The 16,863-nt window shown below is 40.4% G+C and overlaps 1 protein-coding gene across 1 annotated transcript in view; it reads left to right on the top strand.

Moving 5' to 3' along the window:
- slc2a15b (solute carrier family 2 member 15b) overlaps window positions 1-13,444 on the top strand; it is a 16,710-nt gene extending 3,266 nt beyond the window's left edge. Inside the window, exons 3-12 of the mRNA XM_035660497.1 lie at window positions 2,669-2,829; window positions 2,944-3,068; window positions 3,694-3,839; window positions 4,592-4,724; window positions 4,851-5,038; window positions 7,513-7,623; window positions 8,492-8,593; window positions 9,349-9,424; window positions 10,723-10,850; window positions 12,348-13,444. Coding sequence (XP_035516390.1) covers window positions 2,669-2,829; window positions 2,944-3,068; window positions 3,694-3,839; window positions 4,592-4,724; window positions 4,851-5,038; window positions 7,513-7,623; window positions 8,492-8,593; window positions 9,349-9,424; window positions 10,723-10,850; window positions 12,348-12,569 — 1,392 coding nt within the window. The 3' untranslated portion in view covers window positions 12,570-13,444. The remainder of the gene's footprint in view (window positions 1-2,668; window positions 2,830-2,943; window positions 3,069-3,693; window positions 3,840-4,591; window positions 4,725-4,850; window positions 5,039-7,512; window positions 7,624-8,491; window positions 8,594-9,348; window positions 9,425-10,722; window positions 10,851-12,347) is intronic.
- The last annotated feature ends 3,419 nt before the right edge of the window (window positions 13,445-16,863 follow it).

The raw sequence follows: 16,863 nt of genomic DNA, 5'->3' as shown, positions 1-16,863 counted from the left end.
AAGTAAGATGCCCAACACTGCTTACGTCACGCAAAAACCTGCTGCACTATTTATCTCCCTGCCGCCAGGTTGGACTGTTTTTTTATACTAAATACCACTATAATAATTTTCTAATTTTACACATAGTGGGTTTAAAGGTATGGTTAGACATTTGGGGAAATTGGTTCATTCACTTTTTTACCAATAGTTAGATGGAAGATGAATCCACTTGCATCTGTACTGAGCTAGAGCCAGGAGACGGTTAGAAAAGACAAAGACACAAAGACTGGAATCAGGGGGAAAAAGCTAGCTCTGTCCAAAGTTCAAAAACACACTTACTTACTTACAGACACCTCTAAAGTTAACTAAGTAACATGTTAGATTTCATTTGCTTTAAACGATGAATGTTGTAACTATTTATTGGTCTAACTAATGTCACAAAGCCAGGCTAGCTGTTTCCCCTGCTTCCATTTGCCAAGGTAACCGTCTCCTAGCTCCAGATGCGTTGTATCACACATATTCCTGCTACTGATGTGGTGAGGTGAAACCTTTAACCATAGCGCATGTGACTTCAGTGTGCTTAGGGATTCAGTGGCTGCTGTGTGTCATCTGACATTCGTTATGCATGTGTGCTCCGAATCGAATTTTAGGTGTGGCAGAAGGTGCGGTTGACAGTGTTGAGTTTATGAGTTTATGTTTTTTTATAGGATACCTAAAGAACTAACTTAATGATATGGGTTTGTTTGTCTTAGTAATCAGATTACATTATCACAGAGCTTTCCATCCTTGTTCCTAAGCCTTGATTTAAATGTGTTGGCCTAATTTAATTTTCACTTTAAGGTTCAAGTGAGCAGGACTAAGGAGAAAGTCAAGGCCAGGTCATCACAAGTTTCTTAATAGCCTCTTTGCTTATATGCTCCGAATTGGTCTTTATGTCATGTGACCATGGCTCATCACTCCAGCTATTGTTCCAACAATTTGATAGTGCCGATTTGACTCAAATCTCAACTGAAAGCATAAATAGAGGAGCTTCTGGCTAACATTCAGTAGAAGTCAGATGATCAAATGTGAATATCCCTCCTTGTTGATTATGAGCACTTACTGTGTAGTATTTGCAATGTGTCAGTGAGGTCTCTGGACTCTCTGGGCTCTATTTGGACAAGAAGCAGTGTGCAATGGATTATTTTAGTGCACTTTAAAATCTGTACCTCAGTGGAACTGATTTGGATAATGTATCTGTGTTAGATATTAAGTGTAAGTGGAAGTAACAAGTTTATACAGTGACATTAAGTCACTGCAATAAATGAACATAAAATAATGGAGGCTCCTGCTGTGAAAATGCAGTTCAAGTGACAATATAGGCAATATTGAACCAAGGACTGCTGTGGTGCTCAGACGTCAGTTGGTGGCCCAATGCGGCCGAATAAAAGTGAAATTACTGAATTTAATAACAACAGTGAATAAGAAATAGTTGATTCACTTAATAAGGTTAATATTGATACCAATACAGATATCCAGCATATTAATACATATTTGGCAATGAGGCCATCAAAGTTGAAGAAAGATCCTTGTCTCATTATTACCAATATCTGTCATCCAGAACTCCCAGCATGTTGTATGAACAGAAGGTATGTGTTCAGGTATGTGATCAGTTAACTCTTGCTCAACTAGCACCAGGCTGTTGCAAGTGAATCATTTTAAACTGGTCAGTTATATGTCCGAACTGTATGCAGAAGTTCCCTGCATGTGGTAGAGATGGTCACATTCTTGGGACAAATTGGACACACGCTGTTCACAGAGTTCCATGACAAATTGACAAACTTATCTCCCCTCTTGTCGTCACTGCACTCCCCAGGAGCGCATTCCTTCAATTTTTCACTCTGTGTGTCTTATTTAACAAACAAAATAATTTGTTTCCTGTTTTTTTTTTCTTAATTTTATTTGTACTGAAACCAAACAGACAGACCACAGACCTTGTCATTGAGGGTAAGATGAAATTACATTGCGTAAAACAGAAAATAAGAAAAGAAAAAGAGGCCAAGGTCCGTGAGACCTTGTCATGTCCATGTTTTCCCATTGAAATGATAAAGGTCCTTATTATCCATGACCTTGATTCATGCAAAGCCAGGGTATTTTTAAGGAGGGGAAGGTCTTCACCTCATTCATAACCTGAGGTCCCAAGTTATCCAAACAAAGTAAATATAAATTAAGGAAATCGCTTCAGATTTCCATGATATACTAGTATTTTTCAATTTTTTTAGTGCCTTGTCTCAGGTAGAGAAATCCATTTTCTGATGTTTCACTTCACAGAGAGTGAGTGAATTGTGTGTCTTGAGATTAATTATTTTTTAAGTAATGGCCTTACAAGGACAGCTTGAAATCATCTTCTGTCACTGTCATTTTAGCAAGCATGCAGTTTATGAACTTCCATAAAAAAAAAAATTTCTGCGGTCATTCATGGCCATTTTTGTGCTCTGTGAATTAAATCTATTGTGTTCTTAAGTTACTAGGATCTCACAGAGCTATATTTTTTGTATTTTGTTGGGGCAAAGTGTGATTTTTTGGATGGATATTCAGCAAAAGGGGATTATATTTTGTAATTCTACATGGTGTATGTATATTGTAATGAATGTATCTGTCTTTTCCCCTGCTGGACAATCTTAAATAAACTCTTTCGTTCTTCCACCAGTACATCAAAGACTTCTACAATGAGACGATGATAGAAACTTACGACTGGAGTCCGGATGAGAAGCTCCTCACCGTCCTGTACTCCCTCACTGTGTCGATCTTTGCTATCGGTGGGATGACCGGGGCCCTGCTCGTGGGCAAACTCGTCACCAAATATGGAAGGTTAGTATGTCTGTGGATGATTTTTGGGTGTATAACACATGTTCAGTGCATCAGCTTGTGCTTCTGACAGTTCCTGTTCTCTGAGTAAAGACGGATCACTGTGTGTCCAAACAGGAAAGGGACGCTGGTGAGAGCCACTGTGCTGGTGTTTATAGGAGGAGCTCTTATGGGGTCCAGCAGAGCGTGCAGGATGCCTGCGATGGTCATTGTTGGACGCTTTATCACAGGAGTTCACTCAGGTAGGGTTGCCTGCTTCCTGAATTAATGACATTGTGTTACATCATTCTAGCTTGAAAAAATTTACATTTATTTGCAGATGAGTAGATGCAAAGCTACAGTAACACATTAGAGAGACATATAAGTAGCTTCATACTATAGCCTACCCAGAGCTGTTTAATGTGCTTGTGCTGATTTGCAGATGTTTCACTGGAATTAGTCATCCTTTATTTTGAAAGTGCTTCTAATGTCTTTTAATGATTTTGTTCATTAGGCTTTTTTGGAATCCATTCTCCCATTTTTTCCAGTGTATTTTCATTTAGCTAAATATTAAGCTGCTCACACTAAGAAACTGAACTATAAACAAATGTTGCCGAAATTAACTATGGAAAATTTTGATGCTTGAAGAAAATTTGCTTTGGTTTATGGTTTCATTAGGTTGAGAATAATCTTACATTTTTATAAAATACAACATATCAGACTTTGTCAGGGATAGTAGTCATGGACTTCTTAGCATCTTCGCTCTTGTGTTCTCACTTTCCACCAACCTTTATCAAGCTGGAGACAGGCACTTAATGTCTGACATTAAGAAATATTACATAATTAGAACCAAAACATAGAGCATTGAATCACTCTTTTTTTCCTAAGGTATCTCTCTCAGTGTGGTGCCAATGTACCTCGGTGAAATCGCCCCGAAGAACCTGCGAGGCTTTCTGGGCCTCGTTCCCAGCATTCACATTTGTCTTGGAGTCTTCATCGCTCAGGTCCTGGGACTCCACGAACTGCTGGGAAAGGTACTAACATCGTGCCATTCAAACGCTACACAGGTCTACTCTGTCACGTCAGCGGCTGGGAAGGAAAAGTCCTTTATGCTCTCTCTGGACTGATGCCGCACCAGTGCAAATGTCAAGTGATTGTTGACATGGTTCAGATTTCTGACATGATATGAATCACATTCTGGTAGTGAATTTGAGGCATAGTTGTTAGCTTACACAGCTCCTCCCGTCATCCATCCTCCATCTATCTAGTCTTGCAGTAGATATACACATCAGGTGCTTGATTCTCTTCTCAGACTGGAGCTTGAAACTATGGCACATTCACTTATCACGTATAAGCATGAATAACTAGCATGATACAGTGTGTGAACACCTACAATGCTGGGTGCCATTAGATAACAATTATTTATATAACATGAACAGCTGGCCCTGTAGCTCTCCTCCTCCTCTCATTCATGTTTTTTCCCCCTGTATCTGGTAGAACTGGAGGAGGTGATGCTCTTTCCATCTGCCCAGTTCTATCTGATACAATAGACACTTGTGTCTATTGTGTGAAACAGCTGCACAGAAAAATTAAGCTTAAAGAGATTTTCTTTATTTTTTTTTTATTTCTTGCCATCTCCTAATTCATTTCTTCTTTTTGGTTCATCCCATCTCACATTCACATCCCTTTAACAGCACTGTTCATCAGAGATGATAAGCTGATGATTAAAAGCTGTTGATTGTTGCATTAAATAGGGTTTTATTAAGGTGTCTTTTTTCCCATTCAGGAAGAGCACTGGCCTCTGCTCCTGTCCCTGGTGGTGTTTCCTACACTGGTCCAGCTGATGCTGTTGCCATGGTTTCCAGAGAGCCCACGGTACCTGTTGATAGATAAGGGAGACGTTGATGCCACCATCGCAGGTTAGAGTCATCCAAAGATCACAAAATGACACAAAATCCCAATCCCATATGCCCTTGATTTGAAGGTGAATGGTGGGACTGTGATTTTCAGCAGGCTGGTAAAAGCTTCTATTTTCTGTCCTTTAGCCCTGAAGTGGTACCGTCTTAAGGGAAACATCCAGGCAGAAGTTGAGGAGATGCAGGAGGAACAGCGCTCTCTGTCTTCCATCGAGACCATCTCTGTTCGTGGTCTGCTTATGGACCGCTGTGTTCGCTGGCAGGTCATCACCATTGCTGTGGTCAACGTTGGCATGCAGCTGTCTGGCATTGATGCAGTAAGTGCAAAGAGCTTTAGTGGAGATGTTGTCCTTTCTGTGTATGTGTGTGTGTGTGTGCTTACATTTTGGATGTGCTAAGACTGTGCAGTTATTATATGAGAGTGAGATCTCATATTGCTATTGTTCCCAGCTGTGCTCCACCCATATGCACCTCCTCCTGTCTATACATCACGGCCCCACATGCAGCGACTGCAACAGGACCACGCCTAATTTTCTCCTGGTCCTCTGTTTTAGTGTTACCCCACATAAGACAGTCCAACCATCCACAAACAAAGTCCAACACATCTTTCTTCCCATTTCTCCATGTGGATGGAAACTCTATGCATGCTGGCTCACGTGCTAATACCATTTCCCAGCAGGGGCACACCCCACTGAGTCTCTCTGTCCCAGCTGTTTCAGACGGGAACACTGCAAACATCCAGATAAATTCATGTGTCCAAACTCTGTGTGTACTGTTGTAGTATGTGTAACACTGATTTTGTGGAGTTGTTGAGAATGTTTTCTGCACCATTTGCCCATCCATCAATCTTTAAGTTACCATAATAGCTGTCTGGGAATTTAGATCATAAAGCAGCAGCTCCCAATCACTATATTCTTCTTTTTTGTCTTTGTCTTTTTTTAAAGAAAATATTTTTTAAATTATTTTAATTAAATATAACATAACATAAGCAAATATGTTATGCTTTTGAGTGAAATAACAAATCTTTTCCAACTAAATCTAACCCAATATTCATATACTGGTGAAGTCCTTCCACTGAACAGAGTCATTCTCCTAGCAAGGAGACAACAAAAGACTTTAATATCACGTTCAGGTTGTGTCGACCCAAACAACATGGCTTATGTTCCCTGAGTATGAGTATGTTGGGCATCTAGCTACTGAAATGAGGAGACAACCAAACAATATTAAAGTGCAGAAGGTGCAATGCTTTTGGGTTTGAGTGTCAGATTTGCTTGAAACACTGTGAATTTCCCTCTAGTCACTGAGGATTGTACATGTTTTTTATTAGTATAAGGAGGAGGGGGCACTGTGTGAGTGTAGGCTGCTGAGACAAATGCTGCAGGCCTTTTGATTTGAAAACATTCAAAGTTTGTTGAACTCTTGGCATGGAGTTGAGCTCATTGCACCTGATCTTACCAAGACTGTCAAGGTTAGTGACATTAGAGGGGTATCTCTGCACTTATGGAGATGATGTTGTCCTTTTATTGTTCAATGGACTGTGGTGCAAACCAGAGAAATCTGTGGTGGAACATGACATGACATCGAGTTCAGGCGTAAAATGAGATGTTAGTGGGAAGTAGGGGAGCTCAATTATCACACTTTAAGGTAAAACTAATTGTGCCAGGTAGTTTCTGGAAGACTTAAAAGTGGAACCACAAAGCAAGATTGATATATAGGCCAGGCTTTATCATGACCATCACCTAGGTAATGATGATAAGGTGATAAGGTGAACTGATTTTAACACAGCGCTGCACAGCTCAAAACAAGCCAGGGAGATAAATGATCCTTGGAGTTCAGAGGATTCAGATTAGTCGGTTCACACAGGTGCAGAGAGCCCTTAAGGTGCCTCCCTCTGGCTGTGTAATTGGGAGAAGACCTTGTTGTACACCCAGATGCACCAGAGGGACTACATCCGTCAGCTGGTCTAGGAACAGCTTGGATTTGGCCTGGAAGAGCTGAAAGAAGCCTCAGAGGGGAAATATGCTTAACCAGTTTATGTAGAATGTGAGTCTGGATGGAAGGATGGAGCAGGCTACTGACTAATAAAATAATATAATTATTCATAGCCTATATATGAGTGTAAGTAGTCCCACAGCAATTATTTGAGTCCTTTGTGTTTTATCAGTTGACCATCATCTTGAAAGAAAAAAAGCTAAATCTAATCTGATCTGATAGAAATAACAGGATTTCTGGTTTTAGGGTAGATTTCAATTCAGTAAGGAATATATATATATATAGCCCATAAATACATAATGTTTCATTCATGTGCTCAGAACAATATAACTCATTCTTTAACTTTTTCAAATTGTTTGTGTATGTTTCCTGCTTCGATAGAGGCGTGTGTATGCATACTTCAGTGCTGCAATGGTGATGAAATAGCATATGTACGGTTACTAAATCAACAAGACAGCATTTAACTGCACCAATTACAATCTTGTCCACACCTCATCAATGATGGATGTTGCATCAGCAAGTGTGATTAATGAGAATACACAAATTAATTTCAAGGGGAGCACTTGTCAGAAGTCCATACTGATGAAACGCTGTATCTCAAATGCATGAGTGATGGTCGGTGTGATGATAATGATCACTATGATGAATTGCACGGAAACACCAAATAAGCAGAGTGACTTTTTGGCTCCTTGTGAAAAAAAAAAGACAAACTTTGAGTTTCCGAGCATCCGTCTGTGTGTCTGTCTGTGGTCCGACATATTCAGTATATTAATAAACTTATTGTCACTGTCAATTTCAGATCTGGTTCTACACAAATGACATATTTAAGAATGCAGGAATCCCAGAGCCTTATATTCAGTACACAACAGTGGGAACTGGTGCCATTGAGGTCATCTCTGGGATGCTGGGGGTGAGTAAACATTATCTCACACAATAAGACCACATTATTATATCATGACTGTATGACACTATGTTATATGATGATTAAGAAACTGATGGACTAGTGAATCCAATGTGGGGTTTCGCTGCTTTTCTCTATTTCATTTCATTATAAAAACATATAACTGATAATTTCAACTCTAATAATAGACAGGGAAGTCATTTTTAATGTATGTTCTTAATGATAACCAAATTTGTTTCATTAATTCACATATTTTATTTCCATGCTCCTTTTGCTGATGTCTTTCTCTGTTTCAATATGTTCAACTATTTACCCATAGATCTTAAACTTAGAGTACAGATCATGACTGGGATTATTTTAGAGTCCAGTTGAAAATATTTTAAAAGTCATGTAGTCATGAAGGATCAAGTACTTTTCATCAAGTTTTTAAGATCAGATGAGATAAGATGCACCTTTATTGACCTCCCGTTGAGGAAAGTCAATTTGAAGCAGCAGCACAAGGCAATGTAGAAAATAAAATACGATAAAATACAGTGGCCATACAATATAACCTACTCTGTGCAGTGTTACTAAAATATACATACAGTACATCATTTACATAACATTTGATTCACCTTTGCTTTTTCTACTATGACAAGTCAAAATGTCTGCTGTGAAAAAGGTCTGAATATCCTGTATGTGGCACTCACTCATTCACTGCTGCCCTGTGTGTTACATAAACATCAAAGAATACTCCATGTACTGTCTGTGGTGCACCAGTAAATGAGATTAGGCATGAGACCTAAATAAGACAGAGGATAAAAAGTCAGTTCTTCTAGATAATGTCTCACATTGCAAACCAATCACAACAGTTCTCACCTCTTTGTGCATTTTGCAGTGTTTCACTATTGAGCGTCTGGGCAGAAGACCTCTGATGATTGGCGGCTTCCTTTTCATGGCATTCTGCTGTGTGGGGATCACATTGTCTATCCTCTTCCAGGTACTGTGTCATCTGACACCCTGCTCGTCTAGGAATATATTACATTAACTTGCAGGTCGTGGCGTACGGCATACAGTACATTGTTAAAATGAGGCTAAGGACAGTAGAATTGACATACTTATTTACATAAACTAAAATCTGTGTGTAATTTATGGTTAGTTTCCCTTTTTTTGTCATATAAGTATGGGTTCCTGTATGAAACATTTTGCTTGCTGTAATCTTTTCTCCCTTTGTACTAAACAAGCTGTAATATTGGAAGACATCCACTTGATTTGACTAACTCAAACATATGAAGCCTCAGATTAGCGTCTCATCAACTTTTTATACGTTTTTGCATTCAAATCGCATTCGCGAGGGATCTGTTAATGGCCAGTATGAAGAAGAGGAATGATTACAGCAAGACATGTTCCAATGTTCATACTGTTGTTTTAAGCAGACTTGAACATTTGTAATCCTATCCTTTAAGAGTATAATTACAAACATTTATCAGATTATTATTAGAAAAAAAAGTCTCTTCAGTAAACAAAAGTGGTACTGACTAAACTTGGGAAAACCCCTGTTTACTGTACAAACAGTAAAGGATTATGAAGGAAATTTCAGGAGGCCCCACATGGTACAAATCATGTTACTAATATTTTACATAGAATCAGAATGAAATAAATACAAATGAATAATTATGAGAAAATATGCAAATTGTTTGCTAATCTTTACAACTCATGACTTCAGACTCATGGCTTGTGTTTGATCAATCACAGGCGCAGCTGTCCTTCATGCGCTACATCAGCGTGGGCTGCGTTGTTGGGATTATTGCTGGTTTCTGCATAGGTCCAGGTAAGCACTTTAGCACTTCTACCCTCTCTGCATCTCACATGAAGCCTCCCTTTATAAACTTAAAATGAACATTTCCAGTCCTTGCATACTCCACTAGATTTGGGCTTCCCTGTGTGTAAGATAACACTGCTCCCTGCTGGAAGATTGCACAACAGCAAGCGGCAAATCTAAAAGCCAGCAACACTCCCAGCAACACTCCCTCCCTCCTCCTCCTCCTCCTCCTCCTCCTCCGACTGTGAAGAGATATTGTATTTCATTAGTCTTGTAAATTAGGAAATCATAACTGCCACACTACATCCATTCCCGCAACCATTTGTACACTGGATGAGTTGAGTGAAGTGAATTAAGAGGCAATAGTTTACAACTTTAGGAGCCACGTTGAGTGGACCTGCGAGGATGATGAATTAGAACGAATCTGGTTTACATAGCGTCATTCGTCAAGCCAGCAAAATCTATACCTCGGCACGAAGACGAGGATTTCTGTTGCTGCAATTAGACTTTTAATGGCTCATTGTTCATAAGCTAGCCGTGATGAATACGGTTTCCTTCAGACAAAACCTTGCATGCACAATGACCCCCCCCCCTCCCCTCCCACAATACATACCACAGATGTTGACAAATTATGGCATAGTTATTGGTTTGACGATATTAAACCTTCCTCTATGCAATTATCATGCACAGATAATGAGGACATCATTTGGAAAGCTCATCATTGGAGCATATTAATGCATATTTCTCCTTCATAGCTTTCACTTCTAACAATGAAGAATTATGTGTTTAAAGCTAAGACAACGTCTCATAGATCCTGCATGTCAAACCAATGAATTGCTAAAGTCCTGGCTAAGCTGTTCTGTTTCTTGTGGTTCGGTGTTGGACTTTTGCCAAGCTGACAAAAAATCCTCCTCTTGTCAATCTATGATCACTGAGTAATAATGAACACATAATGAAGTACATTCAGAAAAAAGAGGAGTGTAATATAATAGCGCTGGGGCTTGAGGAATGTTTATCATTTGTTATATCATGTTGTTTGTTTTGAATGGCTGCCAAAGAATAGTCCTGAGTGGGAATATTGATAAACTAATTGATGAATGAAGACGCTGATGTTAATTTCACAACACCCAATAGATTCATACAGCTGCACTGGGTGGTTAAATGTGATTTGTATTATGACAGCTTGATAGGATACCTAGTTAGATCAAACCAATAGATGAACTGTATGTGGACTGAACCATGACTGATTGAGAAGGTTGCTGTTGTCACAATAGACACAATATATATTGTTTGTCTCTTCTGTGTAGCTGGTGTGCCTTTCCTGATCACTGCAGAGCTGTTTAAGCAGTCTCACCGACCGGCTGCCTACACTGTGGCCGGCTGCCTCAACTGGTTGTCCAACTTTACCATCGGCTTCGTCTTTCCCTTCCTAGAGGTCAGAGCAAACTCAAATTCTATGTCTGATACTGTTTGCGTTCAGTTTTGAAATCTTGATCCTGAAATGTGTATGTAGTACGAATTGTGTAGCAGATTTCATGGGTGGATTCTCATTTTATATACCCACAGATTGTATATTTTGCATCTTTAGCCTAGTTGACACTGGGGCAGATCTAGCATGGCTCTGGTATGGAGACTTTAAGGGGTGGCAGAAGAATATGCTGATATAATTGCAAACAATCACATAGATCATGGCACATTAGTAAAGCATTGAATAGAAATATCTAAAGGTGGAATTAAAAATCAGTAAATTGTTTTATTTCCAAATCTTTTTCCAAATACATGCATTTTTTCATTGAACCTAAGCCTATCACCTAATCTAAAATATGACAATAACAGATAACAATGAATGAACAATTCATTTCAGTTTGGGGTGACCAGGCATTTTCAGGTCTGGACCTGAGTAAACATTGAGAATGTCAAGTTCATCCTGACATTGCTTTGAGGATCTGTTGTGGCTCCACTTTCAGTGTCAGACACTTGACAATATGGGCTGTCTGGTTTTTTTGAACAGAGGCGACTCCCCAAATACCAATAAAATGACCAATTAAAACGGCGACCTTGCTGTCTTTCATTGTCCTCAGTGTTGTTCTAGTTGAAAAGACACAAAGAGGACAATGGTCTGTCTCGTCAAAAGTGAAGATGTAAACTTTAATGATTTCTGGCCCCAAGGTCTGTCACACCATTATTAAATTATTAAATTCTATTTTCAGAAAATGTGTAAACAGAACAGCTTCAGAGCTGTGCAAAGTTGTATTTTTTACTTGGAGTTAAGCTAGCAGTTGCCCCTGGCCTCCAGTCTTTGTGCTAAGCTAGGCTAAACGTTCTGTTGATAGCAAAAAATAATCTTAAAAAGTTTAGTTTTCCATCTCATCTTTAAAGCTGCACTAATCAATGTTTTCACTTTAACAATGGCTCAAATACCCCTGGTTATGAAAGGTGTAGCTCGAAACAGACAGACTGACTGACACAGTTAGCAGCAAGCTGGTGAAAATAGAAAATGGAGTGCTAATGTCGTTCCATGTAAAAACTTCATAAGGAGATTAAATCAGTGTTTTCTGCATTCCTTTCTGCTGACCCCGAGTAGCCAAAAAAGAAGAAAAACACAATTATTGCTGATCTAACTATTCCAAGTCACTCGTTTTTAAAGCTAGCTAATCCTTTACTATAATCTTAAGTAGTTCGTAGAAAACCTACAGTACCCTGCTTTTAGTTTTTCTCTGGCTATGTTGGGGATCAGATTCATGTTAATTCCTTGCACTAAGCAGTATTTATGTACTTGTACTATGACAGTGTGGCTTCAAATCTGTCTCCTTTTGCTTTCCTTGGATAGTTTCCCCTTTGTAAAGAAAGTCAGAAGAGTATTTGTTTCCTTTGATCATGTACTGTATGTGTATTCTTTTATTCAGTCTAACTATGTGTCCTCCCACCACAGATAGCGACAGGTCCTTACTGTTACCTGATCTTCTGTGCGATCTGCTTGGGGGTGGCCATCTACACCATCTTCGTTATTCCCGAGACCAAGAACAAAACCTTTATGGAGATCAGCCAGATGTTCGCTTCCAAGAACAACATCCTCAAAGAAGAGTTGACGCCCAATGGTCATGTCAAACTGGCTGTGATGAACGGTTATGGAACTCTTGGCCAACCTGACTAAAAATAAGGAGTGAGGAGGTGGACCGACTTGTAAACGATGGATTCTTCTCTCAGTGTGCCTTCTTGGTTTGTAATGACTGAAATAACGGTAGCAAAGGTGAAATCTGATGAGATCTGCCGCTTTATGTGAAAACTACAAAGACCAATGCGCATGCACAATCGTACACAAAAAGAAAAACTGGCCTGTCTGGGTCGACAGACAGAGAATAATTTCTGTTTCCACAGTTAATCCGCAGTCAAAGTGTAGCTCCTGTACATTATGTGAGGCAGAGGTCACGCGGTCATGTGTTTCAAATCAACCATCAGTGACATTTTAATCCGTTTTTCCGCATCTTAGAGCATTTTTACAGGAGCTGAGTTGGTTTCTCACAGTGCTCAAGTTTTAATCTTTGCATTAGCTTCACTTTCTTTGAACACATCCCATGATTACTTTATTGTTCATATTTAGTGTTGAGTGCTGTCCCTTGCTCAATAGAGAGAGAATATGTTTATTGAGTCACAAAGCAATAACACCTCTGAGGCAGCACTTTTAGTGCACTGAAGGAAGGAATGAAAGCCGCTCATAATACAATATTTACTGTTACTGTATGTTTACGGTGTTCAGCTCAAGGTGAATGTGTTGACCAAGAACTTGAGCTTGTGTTTGTTGTATCTCTTGTTCAGTTTTGTGTCTCTTTTTACTAAAGAGAGTTGGATATTGTGGCTACTGTAGTAGTCATTTCATACGCCTTGTCCAAATATATGCACATGTATGTAAAGCTTGTTTAAAAATTTACAATTTATCAATATATCACATCGAAGTAGCTGTAAGAGTTTTTTATCTGCTGTATGTTTTACAATACCTTTTGGTTTAATATATGGTGGAGTCAGTGACAATGAGACTGTTCAGAAATATAAAGATGTTTGAACATGAAAATCTGTCTCTTCTTTGTTATTCTGCTGTATTGAGCTCTAAACTGTTTTACTGATTAAATGCTGTAATCACAACCAAACATTCAACAATATGAGCAAAAGAGTCATTCGTATACAGGAAGCGATATTCCAAGTTTACCCCACTGAACCATCAAATATGGAGCAGCTCTTCTGTAATACCACAATCAATACTGTAGCTTCTTTCGGGGCCAGTGTTTACTTTACATTCATTTAGCTGCAGTGACTCCAATAACTAGAGGTTGCCTCTATACATAGAAAACGACAATAAAGAGAAAACTCTGGCATTATTGCCTCACACCAAAACAGCCACAAACATAATAAAATAACTCTTGCAATTACAGCACAAATACCCATCATGAAACAAAGGGTAAACTAACATGGCCTTATTAGTGGTAAATAAATGGTTTGCTAATGAGGTTCAAAGTACATTTACTGACCTTGGAAACGTAGATGAGAAAGCTATTAAATGGCGTATCTGGAACTTAGAATAGAACAAATTATAAATTAAATTTTTCAGCCAAGGCTGGAAAATCACCTTTGTTCTCACCCTATCAGATAAAAACATAGATCAATGCGGCACGTCTCATTATCATCTCACAACAGTTAATACAGCACACAGTGTACAACATGCCTTCTGCGCAGAAGGGTGCAGATAACTGCAGCTTGTTCATGAAGTTTATTGCACTAGGTATAAAAGAGCCCTTTTAGATCTTTTTGTTTGCCAGAGGTACTCTGTAGCACCACCCTGAGGGGAGCAGCTTAAATTTAGATTGTCCAACATATACAAGAAGTCTTTAAAGTGCTCAGAAAAATGATGATGAAGATCATATATGAGCATAAGCTACTGAAGAGCTGCTCAAAGGACCTTGTGGTGGAATTATTTTTTAATAATCCAGTTATAAATGTAAATTAAGTAAAGAACACGTGTGTAGGCTTTAGTGGCATATAGTGGTGAAGTTGCAGATTGCGACCACCTGAATACAGCTCAGCTTCCTCAGGGTGTAGGAGAAACTACGGTGGCTGCAAAACATGCAAAAATGCGAATCTACAGCCAGTGTTAGTTTGTCCATTTTAGGCTACTGTAGAAGTCACAAAGGCTGCACTTACAAATGTCAATACATCATTACAATGATTTGTCATGTTTACACTTAGCTTATAAGGTGATGATATATCAGTGTTGTGTGTACAGCTTGTTTCTGCTGGCCCCAAGTGGCCTACAAAATCAGTTATTGCAGGTTTAATACATGGATTTTACTCAAAATGTTTTGCAGCTCCTTTTGGAGGTCAATGTCTGAAACAAGCAACAACCAACCAACATGCTTACATCTCTTTAGTATGCCTATATGAGTCTATGATGTTGTGTATTTAACAAATCTTATTTTCTATCTCTGGTTCCAACAACAAATTAGTTTCATTCTGTCCTCAACATGTAAATGAGACATTTGGAGTTAAAGTAAGGGACGTTATGGCATATTTTTTGTAATTCCATGGTGTGAAGAATCACAGAAGTAGCTGCGTTCTCTCAGTGTGCGAAACTGCCATCATCCTGCCTGCAGTCCTATGTAAGCCAGGGTGGCAAATTTGCCATATCATGTGACATTGTATGGCAAATGTGGGAGTCATACAGTATATTGAAGAATGGGAAGTGGCACTCCTCTCTCTCTCATCTCTTCCCACTGCCTTTAGGCTGGCTGATCCATCTGTCAGCCCCTGCACAAGGTCCCTGCAAACCCCCAACTGAGGCAGAATGGATAAATGTTGTCACATCCCTGCTTGCCCTGACATCACAGAGGAGAGAGAGAAGAAAGAGGATCGACCAGGGCAGTGTGAGAAACATCAGCATATCACATCTGGATTGTTTTGGGGTTTGGGTACGGATAGATCTGAGTGTCACAGCACGTTCAGACATGGCTTTAAGTCACAGAAAGGAGGAAAAGGTGAGCCTGGTGATTGAGAGTCAACCTTTGGAGTTGTTGATTTGCTGCTGAATGACAAATGGAAAACAGGAGCTTGAGTCCTGAGAGAGGACAAACAGGGGCAGTGTGGTTGTTCATATGTAACGTCACCCACAAACAAAGGGCTCCCTGTCACCGAGACTACAGTATATTTCTGTGGATAATGCCACAGCATTGTGCACATGTAAAAACACACTCACAGACACTCGCACAGGCAGGCTCACTCCGCCTCGGGCAGGCAGAAGCTATAAATCAAACAAATAGCATCACAGCCTGGCGAAGGACGCATTCCAACAGATAAAATGCTCTCCCACACAACAAAGCCACACTCACTGCGTAATTAATTGCAACAAATTACCTCTTCCTCTCCCTGTCGGCCCCCACCTCGTCTCTTTTACGGCACTGACAAGCGCACTACACGCTCCTGCGCGCGTGTGTTCGCGGGTGTGTATGCGCACGCAGCGCACACTCCGACGCGCGTCGTGGCACCGGTGCGTACACACGGATACACACACACATACTCGGCCTGCACCCTTCATAAGTGCTTTAATGTGGCTTATTGCAGTGTGCGGTCCCCTTAGCCGTGGAAATATTCGCTTGACGGATGTGCTTTGTCGCCGGCGCTCCCCGGCGGAGGGCGGCTGTCAGGGAGGAGATGATAACATTAACAGGGAGGCAAGGCGATGACAAATGCCTGTTATCAGCGAACGAGGCCGGTGACAAATCGAACGGCAGAGCCCAGGCAGCCCCGGCGCGGCGTAATAAAAAAGAAGATGGATGGCACACCCAGGCAGGGCCCGCGTTAATGCGATTTCCACTGCTCTCCCTGACTCCCAATTAAGGCTGGGGGGTGGGGGAGGGAGAGATGTGGAGCGCGGGAGAGAGGGGAGAGGAGGTTTGTGTCTTGTGGAGGAGAGTGTGAAAGGAAGGAGGAGAGCTGAGGATGGCGGGAGGAGGGGGAGAGTGAGGAGAGAGAATGGGGCAGAAATGTCGGGGCAGGAAGGAAGGAAATGTGAGGTAGATGCAGTGGCATATGAAGAGGAGAGATGTCACTGAGGATGAGGCGAGTGACAGGAACAAAGTGGACTAACCACAACAGAACATGCAACTTTAATTGTCTGCAGAGCCCATCTGCTGCCCCCCCCACCACCTCTTCTCTTTTACTCACATCTCAATCAGGGCCCTGTCTCAGAGGTATAGGTTGTTATGTCTCTCTGTGGCCAGGTGGAACACCATTAGAGCTTTTCAAACAGTGACAGTAATGAACAGCCCCCCCCCCACACATACACACACACACACAGAGCTACAGAGGAGTATTTAAGGTATTAATATGCTAGTGCTAGGTAGCTGGCTAAAGAGAATTACATGACATTAATATGATAGCGCTAGCTAGCTAGCTAAAGAGAA

Source organism: Morone saxatilis, unplaced genomic scaffold (assembly GCF_004916995.1).
Source record: "Morone saxatilis isolate NCDOM2014 unplaced genomic scaffold, NCSU_SB_2.0 Contig17, whole genome shotgun sequence".
NCBI classification, from domain to species: Eukaryota; Metazoa; Chordata; class Actinopteri; family Moronidae; genus Morone; species Morone saxatilis.
Note: the sequence above shows the minus strand (reverse complement) of the source record. Positions and strands in the feature narration are given on the sequence as shown.